A 24,415-nucleotide genomic window follows, 5' to 3' on the forward strand; every position below is an offset into this window, starting at 1 on the left:
TCATAACGCTACTACTACCGAACAACTTGAGAAGTGAATATTCGATAATTATGCGATCATTTATGATTGTACGCAGTAAAACTGAGTAGTCGGGATTGTAAACAACCTAAATAATTGCTTAAAACCATACAGGTATTACCAGAGTTACGTCCATTAATTAATTAGTTATAATTATCGAGAGATCCGCGATACTTGGCTCTCCAACACTTAGCGCCTAATGCGCACGCGTCATCGGTTGCCATGGCACAACTTTTTGAACACTATGTCTAGCAGAAGCAAAATGCACAAGTTTGTAGAGAGATCAAGTTAAGGAAATGTATGTAGTTTATACTATAGCAATTTTATAGATGTTATAAACCGTTTAATTCATCATAGTATTTGCGTATTCAATATTAAGTATACGGTTTGGAACACACACCGAATCTTTGTCAGTTGATATTGAAGTTTGAAGAGTGGAAGATTTCGTAGGCGATCGATGTCTGTATACACTCTTGTATGTATGTCGTATTGGAAATAGCTATAGTAGAATGAACATATTTCATTATGAGCTACGCTTGTAGTATTGCAACAAGATAAGTGTAATGCGGTGATATTTAGCTACTACTATAAGTCAGGTAATTCTTTTACACTATAGTAAACTGATATGATATTAAAGTACAAGTAGCAAATAATACACTGTTGGTAAGAATATCCATAACCTAAGATGGAGACATCAAAATCACCCATCGAACATTCAACTGCTTTAAAGTTTATAAGTGATTACAAAAAGGCTGTTGATGACGAAACAGTTGACAGCTTTCAATATAACGCGTCTGCACTGATCGATCTAGCCAAGGATAAGCAGGAATTATTTGAGGAGGATATCGCCATTATACGAGAACATTTGACGCGACTATTCGTTACTGTCCTCGGAGAAGAAAGGTAATCTTGACTTTTTCCGACCTTTGAATCATTCTAATAAGATTAATACTGTACTGTATACACAGAAAATGATCTAAATTGGTCAGTTAATTAGATGCAATTTATTATCGATAAAGGGCATAATCTAGTAATAAATTTCATCCGTTAACCCCATTGCCAATTTATTAATTATGATATCTCTATGCACAATTATTTGACACTGATGTATAACCTAGCAACGAGTGGCAGTGGTCGAGACTCTATGAGGTATTAGAATCATTACAGCCATGGAGTTCATCAATCATTAGCCATCAGGTGAGGGTAGCAATGTTGATCGTTTAAAAACCATGACTTGCGTGAATATTAACAACTAGAAGTTATACGTTAATAGGAAATTGTTTACATTTTTAAGTCTGTCAATTTTTTACTAATTAATCGTTTTGTATAAGCATAAAGTAGCTAATGTAACATTTTGCTTTAAGTATGATAAATTTCGCTTTTACTGTGGTAGATAACATACTATATCAATCGCATCAATCGACATATCATAACGAATCCGAGTACTCCATGTGCAACATCAATATCAGATATCATCAAAGCTTTCAATTCGGTAACTATTACATTGCTTATGAATTATTTCGTCTCTGTTTACTCTAACTATACAATTTTATCGTTATCTTTACAGTCAAAGGATACAACTAGCAATAATAAAATTACTTCAGCTGTAAATGGCTCGAAGCAGGCTGAGAACGTAACCGAGAATGCATCAAAAAGCCCAAGATTAAATAAACAAATCCCCGCAAGAAATCCATTAAAAGAAGAAGATAATCCCTATGTGCTAAAAATTAGGGTATGAATATTTTCATAAATTACAATATCATACATACATAGTCAGTAATTGTTATGATGTGCCAAAAGTCTTACAAAATAAATCTATATACAAGGATAATCAAAGCTATGTTCCGGATGATGAGTTAAAATTTAGAGACATCAATGAATCTCTCCCTGTAGTGCTCCAAGAAATATCTCAACGTAAGCTTAAATCTAGCAGACTAACACATAAAAAATAATGTATTCCACATGTACCATCATTGCTTACTAAGGGCCAATAATAATACCATTTTAGGTGAATCTGCATGGCCAAATCCTGTAGGAGCAACTATTGCTGCCATGAAATTAAATTTACCAGATCATGTAAGTAATCAATATGTTTAATCCTAACCAAAGATTCTATCTTATAGACAAATGTGATGTATTAAGAACTAAACTGTTGTTTTCTATATATTTAAGGTCAAGGAAACCGGTGAAAAACCTGACTCTATTGACCGTGGCAGTAAAGATAATTTGATAAGCATTTCAATAAGGTAAATCAATACATACGTATTAACTGATAGCATTTCAAAATAATTTTAAAACATTTTATTTAAATTTTAGTCCAAGAACAAAGAAAATCTTAAAAGACAGCCGTGCAGAAGAGCTTAAGGTTTGCTTTGTGCTCACTTATCCTAAAATATGTTGTGGAATAGAGTAGCAAATTTCAACATATTTCTGAATATTCTTACGTAGATAAATACCGAGATTAAAACCGGCTGGGATATTCTTAAGTTATTTGCAGCTGGAAGACATACCGGTAATCTATATATCTGTATATTTGGCCATAAAGAATGAAAATTCTTATGATCAGATGAATAATACTGCTGTTATATTTCAAACTTTATATAGGTCGTTTACAGTTTGCCTATTTAAATTTTGATGACAGTACGAAAGATTTCAGACCTTATGATTTAGTAGCGGTACCAAAAAATAAGGTAACGCATTTTTACGTTATAAATATTTACGTTAAAGTATTCTAATTGTCTCTTTTAAATTGATAATGTTTAGCATATAGCAATATTTAATTTTACTAAATAATGATGAAAACGTTATGTACTTTTATTTACGAAACCAATAAAACTACGAAATGGAAGATAAATCCTGAGCATTTCGTTATGTCATGCTATGGTGTTCTACACGTTTATCCGGATCAATCTGCAGGTTTCACTAATTTCTAATTACTCATATAATCTTATATAAAAGCTTTTTCAGGCGTCCAAAGTGATATAAACAATAATTTTTTTCTTGACTTAATAACTTGTTGCTTTATTTACTTTATTTTACCGACAGAATCATTAACTTTAGATGAATGGCAAAAAGAAGCAACTATATTTAATGCTATAACTAAAATATTCTTTTTTCGAAATTTTCTACTCCGGAAACTGTTTCTTAGGTCAGTATCGTAACATTTCATCTCAAACACCTTCATCTTAGTAGCTATGTGATAATTATTTGCGCTTTCTGTTATAAATACGAGTATATCGGTCATTTTTAAGACATATTCCATACCTCATGATATTAGTTATGTTTTATAATCATTATAATAAATAAAATAGTAATGATAATCAGTAAATCAAATGTAGATTCGGGTCTTACGTCCGACAACATTACTTATCAAGAATTTTATGTACCACGAATCTGAAGAAAAGTATTTATTATATTACACTTGTTGATTATATGATATGACTATAAACTAAAAGAATCATCGAAGATTACATTAGCATAACAAATATTTCTCAGTAAATTAACATGACAGTTGCATTTGTAGTACAAATGGAGAAATGGAAGCCTTTCATTATATAACACTTGTTGATTATACAACATGATTATAGAACCCAAAATCATGGGTGATTACAATAGCACGTTAAATTTTATTCAGTAAATTAATTTGTCACTCGCATTTGTATTAACTTATAAATGTGGCAGTGGAAGAATTATTCGTATGGAATCAAATATTAAATGGATAGACGTTATTTTAATATAACCTGGTTTACGATAATTATATGCGAATTCCTAATTCTGATACTTTTCTTACAACAGATGGAGAAGAAATTCAAAGTATTCCCAGTTTTATAAAACTCGTCAAATCATTAGTCGCGACCTACTTTTGAATAATAACTCATTTTATTCTGCCATATCCCAGATATCCAGGTATAAAAGAAATTTTTGAAGACTTATATATTAAACTTTAGATGTCTAAGCAAAGGAGAAACAATCTGGTATAACTATGATAACAATTTCTTCTAATCCTTATTTTTTAGTCTGCTTGTAGATCTCGAAACAATCGAATTCTTACCTTTGGATGAACAGTAAATCTCTTTTATATACGGATTTTTACGAAAGAATTTTATTTGCAGCTATATATATTAACATCCAGTCAATATTTAAATTATAGCACTTGCTTTACTTTGGCTGACTTTGTCGAATTTTGTCAAAGAACAAGAGAAAAAGCTGATAAATTTATTCGAAAATTTTTTACGTAAATGCTGAAACTTTTGCTAATTACAAAACTACTTTTAATTTTAAGTATAAATAATCTCGGCATTAAATTAAAAATTTTTAAATACGTATGTATCAAAGGTTGATTGTTTAGATTAACAAGCAAAAGGTATATAATCTGTATTGAAATTATCTAATAGCTACTTTGCGGCCAATTTATTTCAGGTATTCTCAGAAGATTATGGATAAAACTTTTGAGAGCTCATTAGACCGTTTAAAACACTATGAAGCCTTGTGTAAAAAGAAACAGCCAATGTAAGTTGGTTGTCATTTAGCTTAAACTATTTAGAGGAGATATTTTAGATTACTTTGCGCTTTCGTTGTGTAGAACGAAAGAATCGTTGTATATAATGAAACAGAAAGCAGATAAACGGCAGCAAGATCTAGAAGATGCAAAAAATGAAGTTCGGTAAGCATTTCATCCTCTTCAATATCTAGTAAGCAACTGATCGTGAAATAATCTCCGCTGCATTGGTAATACATTAAATTATGCATTCTTCTAGGCGTTTAAGCCATTTAGCTAGCTTAATCGACTATCTAACAATCGAAAGTTTGGTTAAAATGTCTCGTGCCAATATCACCAAGTTTGTTACTAAAACATTGAGTGATGAATCGACTAGAAGAGATGCCCTATTTAAAGCTGACTTAGTTTTTAATTCCGAAGGTATGTTATGATATTACCGGATGTTTATTATAACTACATAGCTTAGACATGAATACTGAGTGTTATGCTAGTAGTTTTTAACTTTATTACGTGAGCGAAAGAAAATTTGGTGTACTGAAAGTTTAATGTTATTATCACATACTGTAGATCAGTTGATGCTACAACCGTTTCAGCGCCATTTTAGGAAGATTATCGCATCCATGCTAAACGATATTCCTTCAATCTTGTGTGAAATGATTAAAACTAGTCAATCTCCTGACGAACCTTTGGTTTTACAAACACTTACTAATTCTAGCAGTTTTATGCAATCACCATTACCAAGAATATCCAGCGTAATGAATCAGGCTCAGGATACTACAGAAGTAAATGATTTAGAAGAATCACAAAATCAGCAAAATACTAACGCTAAGCGTGGAGTTGCCTTTGCACCCACACCATCAAACCAGGGTATGGAGATATTTGCATTTAATACAGAAGATCCGCACTATTAATAGTAATGTTGTGATGATTTTAGATGTAAACAACGTTAAAATATATGTACATACATTATTATTTTTATGATTTATCCGTCCATTACCATACATTGGACAAAAGGCAAAGAATTTATGAGACTGCCAACTCCAACGAAGTCTCCATCAATACAATTTTCCGACTCTAAACGCGATTTATCAACACGCGAAGAATATGTTGTTAAGCCAAATTACAATATCGAAGTGCAAGGACATAGTATTATAGCTCAGCATACGCCTCTATCTAAAAGAAATTTAGAAGAAAAATTACATTTAGAGTAAGCGATTTGAATGTATACGCGTATATTATATTATAATTTTAGCCATTTGAAGTTTAATTTTATACCTAATTCTAAATTATTTGTTTTTTTTCTTAATAATGAACAACGAATTATGTCTTTAACTTTAATTAACTCCCCAACAATTTGGTGCCAACTTCTACTTCTTATCAATAGTATTCTAATTCAAGAATATAATCAAAAACAATCACTCTTAGTCGAAGAAGACCTTACAGATATTGATCAGTTTTGTGCCAAGTATGAATGGCTTTGTGAAATTCATGCTTTCGTCAGACAATGGGGTAATGATCAAATGAATGAACTAAACAAAGTTAATCCTCAAGTATTTAAGGTATTAAACGAAAACTATAATATTAAATTATCGTAAGTTTGCCATGCTATATGAATAGTTTTTATATGCATCCTCATCATAGCCGTTTGCATACTATAAGTTGTTGTAGCAATGATGTGCCAAAGTGGCTACTGTAATCCATTTTCTCATTTGATAGGAGCAATTTCAGATCATTAGCCAATGGATTGAAAGAGTCCAGGAAGTTCCTGATTCATTTATCACAAGCAATAAACTGTTTAATATCCACTGTAAAGGAATAGAATATGCTTTACTACCGAGATTAAAGCAGATCTTTAAAAATTTGGATAATTTAATTAGCGAGAAATATCACACATTGGCTGTAGGATTTATACGTGGGATTGACAGTTTAACCACTGTAAGTGATTGAAAGCGCTATCTTATTAACCTGTTGTAGAAAGCTACAACAGAGTGGAATGTATAAATAAGCATAAATTGATCGGAGCACATAAGATAACGTAGGGTAATTTCTAAATTACTTGTTCAGGAAATGTACGAAAGAAAATTTGACATTGAAAAGTTTGCCAAGTTTGTCCATCGTGTTTCTCAAACGAACGAGAGTCAAAATCAGCTAGAAGATGATCTTAATAACATCAAATTTTATTACGAGGTAAGATGATTTATTGCAGTTTTTCTAATTTTAAAGACTGAAAGAGATTCACTTCATTTTCTTTATAGTAAATGCTCTATTTAATCGTTTATATAAGTCAGTAGAATCGATTAAGATCGAGAAAATAGTATAATACACAACTTAAAATAGACATGTTCATCATCCTTTGAATACTACATGAAGAATTTGTTTTCATTTCTAAAACTGACTTTGTATAATGATGTTAACTATTTGCTATTACAACTAGTGTATTACAAAGCGCAATTTCATCAATGCATTATATGGAATTTGCTCTTAATTTCATTATGTGATTCACATATTCTAGTAGTGAACAGAATGTACTAGGTGTAACATCTCAGTAAATTTATCCGTTGTAGGTTATCCGCAAGCACTGCCATCAACCTACTACGGAAGAATCGCATTTGTTATCTAAGGTAGGGTTACTAATTATTCGTTTAGCACGGATAAAAATTTTACCTTGTGCGATAAAATACCTCGAAAGAGCTTCAATTTTTCGTTCACTCCATTCCATGAGTAAGTTCTTCACCAGCACTACCGTGTATAGACGGTTGCTAGGCTTCTAATTTAGCTCATAAAGTATAATCTGTTTGGGACTGTATGATATCTATTAAGTTACTTTCGCAGAGACAAGAAAACAGATTTTCTTCTTGCATACATTCAATAACTTTCACTACGTGTACTGCTACAACACCGTAGTTCGATGAATAAACATCATAGTTGTAAGGAAAATAATCTATTTTCCCTTCTCCAAGATATAACACTCTGCAGCAGTACCAGTGTTGGTTATAGAGGTTAAGCTTTCGAGTCTACAGTAGTTTGATGTGCTGTCTGTTCCGAGAAAGTCTTGAAACTTTATGTCACGATACCCATGACGCTAGTAATTTTTTTATAATAAGTGGCTTTTAATTTAATATCCCCTAATAAGTGCTCTCAATTGGTGATACCGCTAAGGAATTAAGTTTAGCAGATCGAGCTACAGGACTTGTTACGATCATCTTATCGGCTTGCTAGAAGAACGTAAAGAATCTAACAGAAACAAAAAAATTCTAAGAACGATTTATATTGTAATTTTGTCACGAATCTGAAATTAGCCATAAAAATTATAGTTAAAATGTTAATTCCCTTTCAATGGGATGCTACGCTAATTCTATACACTCTGACGTACTGTATCGTCATGAATCTTTAGTATCACTGGATGTGAGTTAAAATAGTCATGCAATAACTATCGATTTATTACTACCATTATGCGAAATTTGTAGTTATTAACCCTATTACACAATTAGTACCATTATTCTAATTACTATTAGAGTTTATCCCGGCTAATATCTACGCTATATTTCGCTTTCCTCCTTGCAGGGCCTGCAATACGCTATGCAGTATACTGCAGTTATGTAATAATTATCTTTTCAGCTAATGCTCATAGTTTTTGTTACCAGTGATTGGCAAATAGAAAGAATTATTATTTGATTGTTAGAATAAATTGTAGACTGTCACTAACCTTGCTAAATTGGTCCTTCTCACATTGCATTGTAGCTAAATTCTTGTTGGAGGATATTCTCCGTTAGTCTGCTGGATGCCGTTGAATTCGTTGATAGCGAAAAACCAATCATGATTGAAGGTTTAGAAGAAAAGATCAAGGTAAATACCGTTAAATGGCATTATGACATTATCCCGATTTTAGTTGCAAATACTTTGATATTGCTAAATTCACTTATTTGATTAATTTGTTCTAGTATACTACTGTATATCATACACAGATTCAGCAAATTGAACACTATGTACTATAGTAATATGCGTAGTATGATTTTTCAGCCTTAAGCTACTATATTAACAAGCAGCAATTCTAAATTTCTACCTAAGATATACGCGATGTAATACTCGTAGTCCTGTGAAAAATAAATATTTCAGTACACGTATGCTATTATATTTTTGGGGGAAAAGCTATTCTGTGGGATAGCATTAATTAGTAATTCGTTTATATCTCATGATTTTGACACTTATAGGCTCTAGCTGCAGATGCAGAAGACATCGGCAAAGATGCCACGTCTGGTATTTTCTTGGATCCCGACCAGAGTCCTTCTCATGCTTTAACGCTTATGAGAGATGTAAGAACAAAATACAGTTATCATTTTTGGATTACTTGTATACGTTGACTATCGTTAGATGTAGATTGACAATGTTCTCAGCAGGCAATATTGACTTTGAGTCTAATCGCTCACTAATAAAATGATATACGGGAATTGATCCATTTTATTTTTGAACTTCTCGATCAGCTACGAAATGAATTTCAAGATATTCGAACAAGCTTACTTAATTTAAGTAAATGGCGTGAGTCGATTACTGGTCGCCCGTATGATTTTAGCCGTTTAACAGCGATCTTAAAGAATATAGACATACGCCAAGAGATGTGGAAATATATTGAAGTTTCGGAAGGAAGAATAAGAGATTGGATGAATACATCATTTTATAAGGTATTGATTCTGTCTTCTAGCGTAACAATATCAAACCTAGTTGTAAATTGACATTTTTGAAAGCTTCTATAAAATTTGATCGCGCTTTATGATATTATAACACGTTTAGTTGGATGTTACCAAATTAATTCATAAAGTAAACGAATGGAAAAATGCATCAGTCCAGCTCAGAAATCAACTTCCTATAGGAGATCGTGTCCTTGATTACTGGAAAAAGAGTCTGGTCGATATTGAACGTCATACACCATTTCTAGCAAAGCTTTCAACGAAATCATTAAAGGTAGGAATAATACGGTATTGGAAATGGCATATTTTATAAGCAACAGTAGAGGATATTTGCTGTAAACGGCTCTTCAATGACTAAAGAATAGCTGAATAAATGATGCAAGATAATATAGCCATGCTATTGACTTCTGTACTAGTATTATAGGTCAGACTATTTAACCATTCCAATTTTATCCCTAAATTAGGCGCGCCATTGGAAAGATATATTTATTGGAATTGGCCAACCTTATGATTCTACGTGGCTTTTCACTACTAAAGAGTTGCTATCATTTGATCTAGAATTACATACTTCGCTAATTAACTCAGTGGTTGCCAGGGCTGACGCGGAGTTTGCGTTAGAAGGATCTTTTCAGCAAATTTGCAAAGTTTGGGAAGATAAAAAGTTACAATTGACAAAGCATATACCTATCGTTCAAGGTTCTAGAGCGTGAATTTTTACTTAAAGTTTCGCCTCAACTCTCTATTTTTTGTCGACTCTCCATGTAACTTTTTTACTATTACATTCTTTATCAAATGTTTAGTTTCAAATGTAAATCAAACACCAATGTCAACAGATAGCAATGTAAATGAGATAGCTAAGGTAATGTTAATGTATATATAGTTGTAATTCTCACAAAGTATTTCATCGTGCCACTGTTTTATCGATTTTACAATAACTTAGCAAGAGATCATTGTCATTTTATAGCAGGATAGTAGAATGGACGACGATGCTCTTGTTCTTATGGGCGTTGAGGAATTAAAAGTACAATTAGAGGTAAATACGTTATAAATGGACAAATCTAATACCTATCATATTACAATTATCATTTGATTCACGTTACTGATTAATTAAGTTGTACGTGTGTAGTTGTTACCAGATTATAATATAAGAATACTGGTTAAACTGTCTTCATGCACTTATTTAAAATTTAATCAAACTACTACCAATGTTATTGAATATTTATTTTGTCTACATGCTCTTATTGATTGATATAAAACGGCGAGTAGATCATGTTGTTAATCAGTCCTACATTTCTATATCTAATACACAAAATATAATAGGATCACCAGATTACATTGCGTGGAATGCTAGTTTCTTCGCACTTAGCAGATTTACGCTATCAAGTCGAAGCATGGTCAACAATGTTGCAGCAACTTAATGAAATTATTGATAGTTGGAGCAATTGCCAACAAAAAGTAAAATCACTGCCCTATTTTTAGAATTATATTATTATAATTTCTAAAAGGATATATTACTAATTTATGCCATTTTCCTACAGTGGCTTCTCTTATATAATGTGTTTCAAAGAAAGCGTATTAAAACTGACTTGAGCAAGCAATATCAAGAATTTGAAAAGATCAACTCTGGTTATAAGGATTTCCTGAGATCAGTTGTCGAAAATCCCAAAGTTTTGAATTTAGTGAATCGTCGAAGGAGCCAGAAAGCCCACAAAGATGTTCACGGAGAGAATCTGTTGCAATTACTATTCAACTACAGCGATACTCAGGTGCATTATACATTTTGACCTTGTTTATTTAAATCAAATGTTCCAGTATCCATTTTTGTAGCTGTTGCTAAATCTAAAGTCACTACAAATTAGTACAGTATCAATATTAATCTCCACTACTACTTAGTGTTAATGCAGCTGAAAAACATTCATTACGTTACGTTTTGTTTATATGCTCTACGTCGTTCTATTTATCTCACAAGACTTTTTATCACGTAGGACCAAATAATAAAACATCTGTATTTTCTTTTGGAAGAAGCTCGTAATGAATTTCCAAGATTTTATTTTATTAGCAATCATCAATTATTAGATATTATGTCGTACGCAGATAACCCATCAGCATTAGCACAATTTGTAAATCACTGTTTTCCTGGAATTTTATCATTAAAATTGATTCTTCCGGAACAAACTATTTCTGTCATGAGAAATACTACTAATGAAATCAATGCGGCTTTCAACGGTAATGATTAATAAGGTTGAATTTTTTAATTATTTTTCTTTAAGAGGAGGAGAGATTGAATAATTATAACTAATTCTATTTGATCTTGAAATAGCTCATTTATTACAAGTATCAGCACTCGAAGGCAACCTAGATGAAGTTGTCGAATTGACAACAAGAATAAAGGCGGAATCCCAGCCACATAAATGGTTTGCAGCAGTGGAAACTGGCATGAAAGAAAGTTTAGCTATTATTTTACAGGATTGTCTTCATAGTCGATTGGATGGTATGAAAGCGCCAGATGATATCTCAAGTCTAAATAAATTACATTACGTTATTGAAAGTAAATTAACTGGACAACTACAATATTGGCGTTATGGCGATAATATTATATCTTATTTTATGAGATATCCTTCGCAATGTATCGAACTAGTGGAAGCAATTGTATGGGCCCAATGTGTCCTGTTAACTTGCTCTCGAGTTACGCCTGTCAGATTTACAGACATTAAGTATGCTAATCATCAACACAATACTAGCTCGCGGAAACAACACATATATCAAAATTTTGTCGTATTTATTTTTTTGTTTTAATGTACTTATTTTTGTTTCAGGGAATGGCTAATGTCGAATATCAACTTTCTTGTTGACAACCTTAATACTGGTATTAAATATCGAGTAGCTGAACATGCCCAAAAAAGAATTGCCCTCCTTATCACATCACTAATTACTAGAGCAGTTTACCATAGAGACGTTATGGATAGTAAGCTTATTTATACTTGCTATCTTAAAACCTATGTGTTGCTAAATTAAATTAAATTGTATATAAATCAATGTGTGCTAGGCAATACAATTGATATGTATCTTTTTATTATCTTAACCTTTTAGGATTGAATGAATCTGCAAGTTACTCACCAAGAAGCTTCGAATGGCAGAGCACATTACGTTACGATATCAAGTATATGAAAGAAAGTATTTCTCCCAAGCAACGTTATAAATTTGCAAATCAATCCGAACTATCGCAGATGTTTAATTTAATGCACATCGATTGCAATCTCAATATTGTTGGTAGACAGATTCAATATGGATATGAGTATAGTGGACCATACTCTAGATTAGTTTTAACTCCATTAACTGAACGTTGCTTTATTGCCATGGCTAGTGCTATCAGTAATTACCAGTGTGGAGCAATAACTGGCTCAGCTGTATTCGGTAAAGCGGAAACAATTCGAGAATTAGGCCTATCTACAGCACATCATTCTGTCATCTTCAGCTGTAGTAGTTTTATGGATATAAGCAATTTCTCCAATCTTTTAACCGGTGTATTAAAAAGTGGCAGTTGGCTTAATTTACTACGAGTTGATTTATTGCCAACCAACGTCTTATCGGTTCTTAGTCACTATCTCAATCAATTAAGAGATGGATTAAAATGCTTAGATCTATCACAATCCAGTCAATATAGTCAACGTGGTAAAACAGTCTATCAATTAGATTATGACTTCAATGAAGGCCTCGAGGAGATTCTAATCCCAATTTATTCCCGTCGAAATTCAATCAATACACTGCATAGTTTCATATCTAAAAAAGAAGATAGCAGTCACCATCAACGTTCTACTCCATTACTGCATCAGCTGCAACGTCGTAATTCAACGGGATCTTTATCTGGATCAATTCAGACTGCTCACAGGCCGATGAAAAAACAACATTCTAATTTTGAATATCATTTTCAGCATCGATCAGCTAATGATATGAAACGCTCAGCTATTGATTACCTTAAAACAACATGTAATTCGACTCCACCAAAAGTGTTACCGTTAGGTTCTATATGCTTCCAACAGCAATTAATCCAAGCTAATCCTCATCTAGGGTGTTTTGTTACTATGGAAGCACACCAGATATTAGGAAGTAGACTACCTGATAACTTTCGCAAATTGTTGCGTCCAATGTGTATTATTCAACCCGATATTCGCCCAATTACTGAAGTTCTTCTGCTGTGTGGTGGTTTTAATCAAATCACCTATTTATCCAGTAAAATAGAGAAATTATGGAAAATGGCTGAAATTCAATTAACGTCTTCGTTGTCCTTGAAACTATTACGTGAAATACTGAACTGTTCAAGGCAGAAACTTGAAGAAATCAAAATACAACAATTGATTCAAAGTGATCTTGATCAGTCATCGCCTACAAATCCTGATAATATCAAATATAGTAGTCCTGCACCATCAGAAACGCTTACAACAAGATCGGCATCCCCTATTTCGTCTACATTAAATCGTTCACCTGTCATGAGTGATCAGGAAAGCAATATCTCCATTATCATGGAGGAAAGTGCTATAGTTTATGGGATACAAACTATTGCAAAAGCGCAATTACTGATTAATGATAATATTATTATAAAAAGATTAGCCGAAGATATATTCCCAGTGCATCGTAAGATAGAAAATATTGAAAATTTGTCAGCTGACGATTCAACCTTAATTACAGCAGTTAAAGAACAGTTGAAATTGGAATATTTAGAACCAACGCCTACTACAATCAATAAAATCATCAGCTTAAATATGAGTATCAAAAATCATTTAGGTGTTATTCTATTCGGTCCTTCAGGTAGCGGTAAAAGTACTTCATATGAAATGTTAAGTCGGGTCTTAAATGTTCTTCATACTGAACAATTATATCAACAGTCCCCATCAAGTAGACCCGTAACCAAAGGTGGCAGCAAAACCAATTACATTGGGCAAGATAATGAACCGACTAAAGCCATTAATAGTGAAGAGTTAACTACGGTATCGACCGGTCCTCAACCGACATTTCCTCGAGTCGAAACAATTATTACTTACGTTAAATCATTAAGCAACAAGCAGCTGTTCGGTTCTACCGATTCTAAGGATGGTTGGCAAGATGGTTTAGTGTCTAAGTTATTTCGCGATGCTGCACAATCTCAACGTCAACAGGCAACACAACGAAGCCACTCCTCAGTCAGTAAATGGTTCATATTCGACGGTGTCATGGACACATCTTGGACCGAATTGTTCATTAAATTATTAGATCGATCAACTATTACTTTACCAAGTTCAGAAAAAATTACACTGCCTTCGTCTTGTTCACTGCTCTTCGAATTATGTGATTTAACAGATGCTAGCCCATCTATTGTTACGCGTTGCAGTCTTGTCCATAACGGTAGTGATGGAGTTAGTTGGAAACATTTAATTAGCAAATGGCGTCAAAATTCCATCGGTAATTGGCACATATCAGATCACGATATGGATTTACTAGCCTCATTAATTGAGAACATCATGGAGCCAGCAATAGAGTTTTTCCGCTCGCATCGGTCTAAAACGATGAATGATTTTCATTCAGTAGGTGTTGTTGAAGGTATTCATGAAATTCACTCCTTGTTGACTATCCTTTCCGCTTTATTCGACCGTTATATGTCGAGAGAGGGTTTATCAACCGCTGACTCGACTACTACGGATTCTACTAAAAGTTTTAGTCGAGATATAGGCAGTTCACGACAGTCTACTCCATCTAGTCCATTGAGAACTAGGTACAGCGGATCAAGCCTAGCTGTAGTTAACCTATTAGCTTATGCCTACATTTGGAGTTTAGGTGGAAACTTGAATGAAGAATTGCATCAACAATTTGATTTATTAGTTCGTAAATGTTTATCATCCTACGGTATACAGCTACCAAAGATGGGATTGGTATTTGACTATTTATATGATAAAAGAACTAGCCAGCTTGTCCAGTGGGAGTCTGTTTATAGTAGTAGCCAGCGAATGATCCCGTCATCCTATTTTACTACATGCAATGTAAGTAGATATTGATAATGGTTTTAGTCATTTTAATTATATACAGGTATCAATTATCATACTTACCTATGTAATTGAAAACGATATTATAGCTAGAAAAGTACTTTCATCTGCTGGAGATATTAGTTGCAAACGGTTCCTCCGTTATGTTAGTTGGAGAGTCTGGTGTCGGTAAAGGGTCTATGATTCAGGTAAACCATATTATCAACGACTAAAGTTGTCGAAGACTTTTACCGAGACTTTGCCTTCTAAAGTTAAAAATAACTTGAATCTCACTACTTACAGTGTATAGTTATGTTGATTTAATTTAAAAAAAAATACATTCTATATTTTTCCTATTTCAATTTGCTTTCTAGAATCGTATTCAATCGCGGCATTCCTATACCAAAATTACAATAACTCCGAACTTGCAAGTTGATGAACTACTAGATACTATCAACAATAAATTAAATAGTTTTGAACGTTTCCAAATTGGCAGGCAAAATAATCCACAACAAACGGGTTCGCGAAAACTACTTTTTTACTTAGACGATCTTTCAACAGCTTACAATGATCCTACCGCTAATGCACAGCCAATCTGTGAAATTCTTCGTCAAGTAATATCCATAGGTTTGTAACTGAAGGAATGATATTCGTGAATACTATCAATTTTTAGAAGAGTTTGAATACTTTCAAAGTAAATTTATATTTTAGTTTTAAAAATTACGTATACTTTATACTGTATTAATCAATTAATGCAGTAGTGATTCATGATCACATCAATTATATTTTATATATAAATTTATAATTTAGGTGGAACATTTCATCGGCACCGATTAAATTTTAGGAACATGAGACATATTCATTTTATTATTACTGCTACTGATCCTTATACCGCCGGTATGGGAGGTGGCGTATCGAGATACTGCATCAGTAGTCGCTTTCTCAGATTATTTCCAGTTATTCGACTACGTAACTCGAGTCATGAGCAGTTAACTGATCTCTTCAATACATCAATCAACTGTTGGCTAGAGCAGATAGTACCTCATCCTTTGGCTTGCTCAAATGAATTATCCAATGCACTTGCAACAGCAACGGTTGAATTATATACAAAAATTAAAGCTAACCTAAAGCCAACTCCACTCCATCCACAATATGTTTTTACCTTACACAATCTTCATAGAGTTTTAAGCAGGATGTTTTCTGTTTCCGTTAACCCGAGAAGTGTTCGACGACGATCATTTGTTCAATTTACAAATAACGATAAAACTACCGATAGGAAAGGTATGGAATATGTGGATAGGATAAATAATAAACATGTCGGCTTCAGAATATTATAATTAGGCCTGAGTCAGAAAACTTTCATTTTGATCTAAATATGACCCTTCCCTTTTAGCACTATCTAGTGTAAGTCAAGATCCAAATTTGCCAGTAATACGTACCACTATACGATTATGGTGTCATGAAGTTAGCAGAGAATTTTCCGACAGATTAACCAATGAAAACGATCAACACCTTTATGAAGAAGAACTACGTCAAATTGTTATTAAACATTTTTGCAGTCGCAGGTCACCGACTACGAATTTACCTTCAAAGGCTACTAGCAACAGTCTTACTATTCCAAGTAAGAGAGATCTACGAAATAATAGATATTATACGCTCTCGTACTAAGTTGATATAAATATATTTACGAGTATATACATAGATACATTAAATCATATCGGCCTTTCAATCGTTTAATGTGTTATTAATAATATTTTTAACTCAGAAACTCCTGTTAAAAAACCAATGCTGCTTACTGTTAATCTGCCTGAAGCATCATCGACTCCTAATTTATCTAACGATCCATTAATACAGCGAGAAGCCTTATTCTCATCCCGAGAAAAGCTTAGAGATATCGTTTTTACTAAATACTTTATGCCCAACAGTGATGGGAGATTTAATCGTGGTGACTTTAATCGATATTATACGGAATGTAGTCTAGGGGAATTTAGAATTGGATTAGAACAATGTCTTGCAACTTATAATGAAGAAACTTCCACTCATCGTATTGAATTTGCCTTTTTCCCCGAAGCAGTTGAACATATCAGGCATGCAGTAAATGCATTATCAATACCCGGCAGTCATTGCTTAATGATAGGTGTTCCTGGCTCTGGAAAAAGTACAATTGTAAAATTGGCTACCTTTGCTGCAAATTGTGAGGTAAAATTGGGAAAATTTTCACTGTAGTAACTGCTAGTTCTATTCCTGGGTGTGGACGTAGTTCTATTCTTTTTTTAACCACATGTACAAAATCTTTTCAAGGGTTACAATTGTACTACAATAGTTTCTTATTAATCAAAATATAAAAATTATTACAGTTCAGAAAATATAACCTAGTCATCTTCTTTGTGTTAAAATTAAATAGTTATGCTTTTAAAATGATCTCAAACTGTTACGTTGTGTTGCGTAAAGGTCTTAAAAATCGACAGCAGTATGATTGATCAAGAAATTTCGGATACGATAAAAATTGCTTGCTTGTCTGCTGGGATGTATGAAAAAAGAACTGTTTTATTGGTATCTGACACGCTGCCAGAAAAATGGATGTACTATATTTCCTGTTCCTTAATGACCGACGGTAATTAATTTGAAATATGGTTTTTAAATGCAGTTAAAACTGCATCTAACATTACAGTATATGGTATTAGTTTGCTTCATATGGCACTACAGATACACCTTTTATGCGGCTAAAATACTTTAACGTTTGATTGCTCACCACAATGGATCAATTGCGGGATTGTCATTATTTGTAAATAACATTCGTTGATATCTATTTTCAATATAGGCATTATTCCAGGTTTAATTACACCTAGTGAACTAATGAACATTTGGTCACAAAAAGCAACTGGTATTGGAACGAGAAGAATTGATAATCCGGATGTAGTATATGACCAATTTACGAATTTAGTACGAAAACATCTCCATGTCATTGTTAGCTTAACATATCGAGGTGGAGCCGAAGGGGATTTTTCATATGCGGAAAGAAGTTTATTAACAATGCTTAATAAATTTCCTCAGATGCTCATCAATTCTTCTTGTGTTGATATCTACAAGCCTTTGTCGATAGCATCATTACAAATTTTTGCTCAAGAATGGTTAGAGAATAATTTCATACCATTAATCGATACGAACGTTGATCATGATTATGATCTCGTTAGCCGTCTCGACAAAATTAGTAACGCGATCGCTAGGATCTTTGCTATCTCACGAGATACCGCCATTCAACTATCCATTAAAGATTCATCCTATGATGAAATGTTTACTTTGGATACTTACAATGAATATTTAGTTCTTATTAGGACGATAGCATGCGATATTCTCGATAAGGAAAAGGTATTAGAATAAAATAAAACTTGTTTTCAAATCGTAACACAAAGATAAGATTAATCATTGTAACGTTCTTTGATCAATTAGGAAATTACTAAGATCTATGAAAGTGGATTGAAGAAGTTAAACGAAGTTGAATGTGAAGTTGAGATGATAGAAAATCGATTATCTCAGTTAAAACCTGTTCTTCAACAAAATCAAAGGATCTCACAACAGTGGCAAGCGGCAGTTGTTCAAGAGAAGGAAGATTATGTAAAGGCTCGCGATGAGTGTCGTGATACTGAGAAAGAAATCGTGCGAATTGGTGATATAATACGAGAACTTAAAGAAGATGCTCATACGGAATTAAATAAGGTTGATGAGCAGGCAGCGGTGCCTTAATATTAGCATTACATTATGTCTCAACGGATATATAGCATTAGAAATCTCTCTAAAGCAAAGCATTAAATTATTGCCTACGGTATCATATCTAAAAACTTGCTCTATATTACTTTTCATCGTAAATTAGGTTTTGCCATTATTTGAAACTGCTCTCAAAGCTCTAAAATCATTAAAGCCTCAGGACGTTGATGAATTACGAACTTATAGGGATCCACCTGATGCGGTTGTCCATGTTATGAATGCAATTTGCGTGCTTTTCGATCGTGAAAGAAGGTATGGCACGTTATTGCAGTAATATTTATGTTCGTTTCCTCATTGATTGAATCAAATAAACTAACGATACATAAAATATTCTATTGTAACGCATTTATAAAACACAAAATTGTAGTTGGTTTGAATCGAAACGACTTTTATACCGCGAAAATTTCTTCTTGGATTTGGAACTATACGACAAAGATAATCTATCAGATAGCAAACATAAGGAACTTCGACGATTTTACAATAATCCGCAAATGAAACCTGAAGTGGTTGGCCAATCAAGTGCTGCTGCATGTTCTCTATGTCGATGGATTCGAGCTTTATATGAGTATTCTACTGTGTACCGAAAATTAACTCCTAGACGTCAGTTCCTACAAGAAGAATCTAAACGACTTATTAAAGTAATTGATAAAAGAACATAGCATATTATTGCATTAATGAACTTAAATCAATTCGGTGAAATTTAGCAAAATCGCTTGCAGCTTTGCTAATCAACATGATATCGCTTAACTGCAGTAATAGTTTTATAGAGGCCAGTAAGAATAGTATTTCAATTGAAAGTAATTTCTGATTATGATTGTATCAGGTGGAAACGTTACTTGGTGATCGACGGTTAACCTGTGAAGGCATTAGAAGGAAATTGGAGTCAAAGTTGCAGTCTCATAAAGATTGTATTCGACAAGTTAAAGAAACTGAAAAGAGAATTCAGGTCCTTGTCATATATACCTTATATGTAATATTACTCAAGCATAGGGACAGTATTTTACAAGTTGTAGTGAAAAAAATTCATTTTTCTGTAGATTTAACTATGGAAAGATAGACTTATTATGGTATACAGCTAAATAGGCTTGCTTGCTACTTTATTCCTTTATTTCTATCTTTAGGAATCGAATGATAGAATTGATAGCGCTACGACATTAATTGAAAGTTTAAGGTTACACACTGGCGACTGGAAAAAGAAGGTTGCAGATTCTAAAGAAAATATTAATTCTTGTTTCGGTGATGCTTTAGTAGCTGCTGCTTGTGTTTGCTTTCATGGTCCTTTCAGTATGGAAACAAGACTGCAATTGCAGCAACTATGGATTGATGCATGTCAAAGTGGTGATCAAAACGCAGCCACCACGGAAAATAATTCTCTACAAGGTTCCATACCAGTTCGAAAGAATTTCAATTTAGTAGAGATTTTAAGTAGCGAAGAAGAACAGTATATATGGAAAAGGAATGGATTGCCAACGGAATCGATTGATATCAATAATGCTTTGATATTAAGAACAGCAAGTGATCATCGTTTCCGATCGTGGCCGTTAGTGATTGATCCCGATGATATTTCACTTGAATGGGTTAAGGCATTAATGTCATCGGAAACAAAGTTAGGTCAATATGCTAAGAGAAGGCTAATGATGAATCCAATGCTAAACTATAAATTGAATGATATTGTACATGATATGACCTTTACAAGTTCAACAACTACCTCACCCGATATCTCTGAAGATAAAATTATCGATCTACCTAGTTTCGGATCAATGCATGGAATATTTAAGCCTCGTACTTTAACAGTGTCATCAGGAATGAATACTTCGCCATCTTTAATAGGAGTATCCTCAGTTTTGCCCGAACAGATCGAGACAAGCATGATGATTCAAAGTCAAGAAAGAAGTGTGATGGTAATCAATATAGACAGCGATGGAATTCAAGAACGTGTTTTAGAAGCCGTACAAAATGGTTATGTCTTGATGATTCGACATTTTGAGCGTGTTGTCAACGATGATTCATTAATCAGTTTAATCCAACGCAATATAGTATTCGATCAATATGATCACAACAAAATGAAAATGCGCATAGCTGGCGAACTGATTGATTTTAATCCAAATTTTCGTCTTGTCCTGATATCATCATTTCCATTAGCAGTGATACGAAGCAGTTTGTCTGTTTTGCCATTTGCCAACCTTGCTATTTATAACATTGCCGCTAGTGATCAAGGAATGCTTACAGAATTATTTAATATGACAATTTCGCTTGAAAGGCCTGAATACAACGGTCAACTACGATCTTTAGATGCTGATGTGCATCATCATCGTCAGCAGTTAGATGTTGAAATGGTAACAGTATTAAGATTAGATTCATATCATAATCAAATTGAGTCTTTTGAACTAGTCAAATTCTCAGATTACTACTGTTTAATATTGTCTTAGTGAAATTTAATAGAATCAACAATAATATCATTGGAGCTAGTTACGATAAACTATTATTAAATATACGTACTCTAATCGTATTGTTAAATATTATCTTATTTTGTATTTGCTCAATGATAGGGACGAATATTGAAAAAAGTTTCCAATTATGAAAACTTAATACTGGATGATGAAACACTAGTAGAAGAACTCCAAAAAACGCGTCAAAATTACGACCTTTATCAAGAAAGATTGCAGGAAGCGTTAAAGCAACGTAATAATCTAATTGATAGACAACAAGCATTTCTTCCTGTTGCAACACGTGGAGCTATCCTCTACAAAATAATGAGTAATATGATCTCACTGTCTTCTTTATATCATTTTCGGTTAGTATCATCCGTTTTAACAATGTTGCCCTATTGGAAAATTGTATAGTTGCATTTATGAAAATGTTGTGGAATTTTTTTACAGATTGGGATGGTTTCTGGATACTTTCACAAGTGCGATATCGGAATGTAAAGATAGTAAAATTATAGGTGGTTCACCGGACGCTAGAGCTGCGGAGTTATGCAACTTTCTAACTCTTTCTATATGCAAGCGTCTTTCTTGGTCATTGCTTAAAAAACACTCATTTCTATGTATTTCAATGGTAACAATCTCGATACTAAGGCAGCAATCAATTAATCAACAAATTACAAATGAGGAATATGTGCTATTTGCTAATGGCCCGAAAACACAGTTATCACTTAGAAATTCATCAGAGTTTACTATTAACGTAGACATTCCAGCATGGATATCTAGAGAGGTTCTATTGAAGTTTTTTTTTGTATATGTTTACTACTTGCCATATATCATACTGAGAGTTGCGACTAACGTATGCGACTATTTCTCCTAATTCAAGGCTTGGATTTCTTTAAAACAAATACCAAACTATGAGCCAATTGTATCGTCATTCTTAACACTAAGAAACCAATGGAACGAATATTTTTCTGTATGATACGATTTAGTGCAGTAGATTTTTGCTTATGAATTGGTATTAATGTATATATGTTATATATATTAATCATGATATTGCCTTTCAGTCAAATCCTAGTTTAATATCAACAACGCCTGGATATCCAACCTTATCTCTCAGCTTCTTTCAGAAAGCATTACTACTAAGATTAGTTAGACCAGAGTTGGTATGTTTGAATATATGGCTAGCATAGATTTTGGCTATAATTCATTGGTACTATTCATTATGAATAGCTTAACTAATGTAGCTGATTTTTTCTAAAATCTCGAATCGATTCTATTTCAGACAACCAAAATACTGGAAGAGTTAATATTGTATACTCTAGGAACTGCTTATAGTGTTATGCCGCCATATAATTTAGACGAGCTTGTCAAATCAAGTAAAGTGCATACACCTATCTTGTGCTTTACTGAAAATCAACATGCTGAAGGTAATCCTATAGGATCGTCGTATTATTTTACAATTATTACCTGGAATAACGACCATAAAGAGTTAATATGGAGCAATTTTAAAGTTTAGAATATCGTTCCTAATTATCAATTCGAATCAGTTGTACTTACATTTTCTTTGATATTATTATTAGATGATAATAAGAATATGGATAATACCGCACTCAGCATTGATGCTCTTAAGGAAATAATGTCGTGCGGTGCACGCTTTTCCATGAATGGTCGAATAGTACATTTATCACTCGGGGAACCAGACTGTATCTCTGAAGCTATTAGAATCATTAAACTAGCTTTAAGAACTGGATGGTGGGTTGTACTACAAAATTGCCACCTTGTTCAGTATTGGTCTACTGCTCTTAAAAATTTAATCCAGGTTAAAGGAATTAGTCTTACAAATTAAGTAATTATTCTCGCGTGCTGATCTAGTAGATTTCTCACTATTTTTTTTTTAATAATCTAATTCTGCTAATATTTATCATATTTAGAGAATTATTTACTCCAAATATTCTCCTCAAAAATGGAATATTCATCAAGATTTTAGATTATGGTTTACAACAAGCATCAATCGAGGATATGAAATGCCAGCACTATTCTCTCAACATAGTATAAAAGTTGCTATTGAACAGAGTGTCAAGCTGCAAGATATATTATTCACATCCTATCATCAGTCAGTAAATTTCCTGAAAGTTGGACTTCAGCGACAACACTATAAACCGTTACAAGCCCATGTATGACATAGTTTTTTCAGATACATTAACAATTATTACTAGGGTGTAGTAGGAATATTATCAATATTATTTAGTCTCTGCTAGAACGTAGTTTAACGAATGTTATTGCTCAATATACTATTTAGGCCAAGAGTGACTTTCTATGGTTGCTATGTTTTATTCATACCATTTTACTAAAACGACAAACTTTTGGTCGCTTCGCTTCAATTCATAACTACCAATGGTAACTACTAATTATTGTAGTAGTATCATAAAATTTTTATTCAGTGACATTTTTAATAGTAAATTATCTTTAATGAATAGTCTCTGTTGGTATGCCGATAAGTTATGGTTGCTAACATATAATATTTTGATCAATAACTGAATATGAAAAAGGTCACAAGAGGACTTACTAGCTGCTATTGATGCTGTCGTTTGCTGTATCAATGATGACATTGCGAGCCTTACCAGTTTAATTACCTCAGTATTTTATGGTGGTGCAGTTATTTCCGAATTTGACTTGAATACAACGCGTTCTGTCATCACATTAGCTATCAAGGTACGAGATCATAAGTACAGTATAGTCAAAATTGACCAGACTATTAAATATTGGGAATATTAAATGAGTTTACACAACTTACGAATATAACTTCTTTGCAGGATTTGCTACCGTTGGTTAAAGATAGACCATTTCTGTCCTATCAAATGTCGAATAAAGATTGGAAAGATGTTTTAAGTCATCTTGATCAACTGGTTTATATCGGACTATCTGAGAAAGTAGACGAAGCTGTATCAGCGAATTTTGGGATGTAAGAATAAAGCTTGTATCATACCTTAAATAATTAATCTGATTTTGGTTTTTGTTATTACTCCGATT

The 24,415-nt window shown here is 33.1% G+C and overlaps 1 protein-coding gene across 1 annotated transcript; it reads left to right on the top strand.

Annotated features, from left to right (window-relative positions):
• Positions 1-703: 703 nt before the first annotated feature.
• TRIADDRAFT_54030 (uncharacterized protein) lies at positions 704-24,351 on the top strand (the record flags this gene model as incomplete). Its single annotated transcript, XM_002110200.1, has 55 exons — positions 704-921; positions 1,137-1,215; positions 1,586-1,750; positions 1,845-1,932; positions 2,027-2,094; positions 2,191-2,264; positions 2,335-2,383; positions 2,467-2,530; positions 2,623-2,708; positions 2,868-2,934; positions 3,064-3,166; positions 3,814-3,924; positions 4,438-4,527; positions 4,601-4,681; positions 4,776-4,936; positions 5,084-5,383; positions 5,531-5,723; positions 5,901-6,075; positions 6,233-6,451; positions 6,581-6,703; positions 7,081-7,137; positions 8,258-8,362; positions 8,728-8,829; positions 8,998-9,195; positions 9,305-9,475; positions 9,666-9,897; positions 10,002-10,060; positions 10,166-10,234; positions 10,522-10,656; positions 10,740-10,967; positions 11,187-11,427; positions 11,522-11,915; positions 12,018-12,166; positions 12,292-15,212; positions 15,305-15,403; positions 15,569-15,821; positions 16,005-16,475; positions 16,588-16,815; positions 16,960-17,393; positions 17,646-17,808; positions 18,016-18,563; positions 18,645-18,911; positions 19,066-19,211; positions 19,327-19,597; positions 19,783-19,905; positions 20,081-21,295; positions 21,509-21,753; positions 21,839-22,172; positions 22,450-22,548; positions 22,668-22,812; positions 22,966-23,204; positions 23,317-23,559; positions 23,685-23,782; positions 23,935-24,097; positions 24,199-24,351. The coding sequence occupies 55 exons, from the start codon at positions 704-706 to the stop codon at positions 24,349-24,351; spliced, it is 13,512 nt and encodes a 4,503-aa protein (XP_002110236.1).
• Between the last annotated feature and the right edge of the window lie 64 nt (positions 24,352-24,415).

Source organism: Trichoplax adhaerens, genomic scaffold (assembly GCF_000150275.1).
Source record: "Trichoplax adhaerens TRIADscaffold_3 genomic scaffold, whole genome shotgun sequence".
Taxonomy (NCBI): Eukaryota; Metazoa; Placozoa; class Uniplacotomia; order Trichoplacea; family Trichoplacidae; genus Trichoplax; species Trichoplax adhaerens.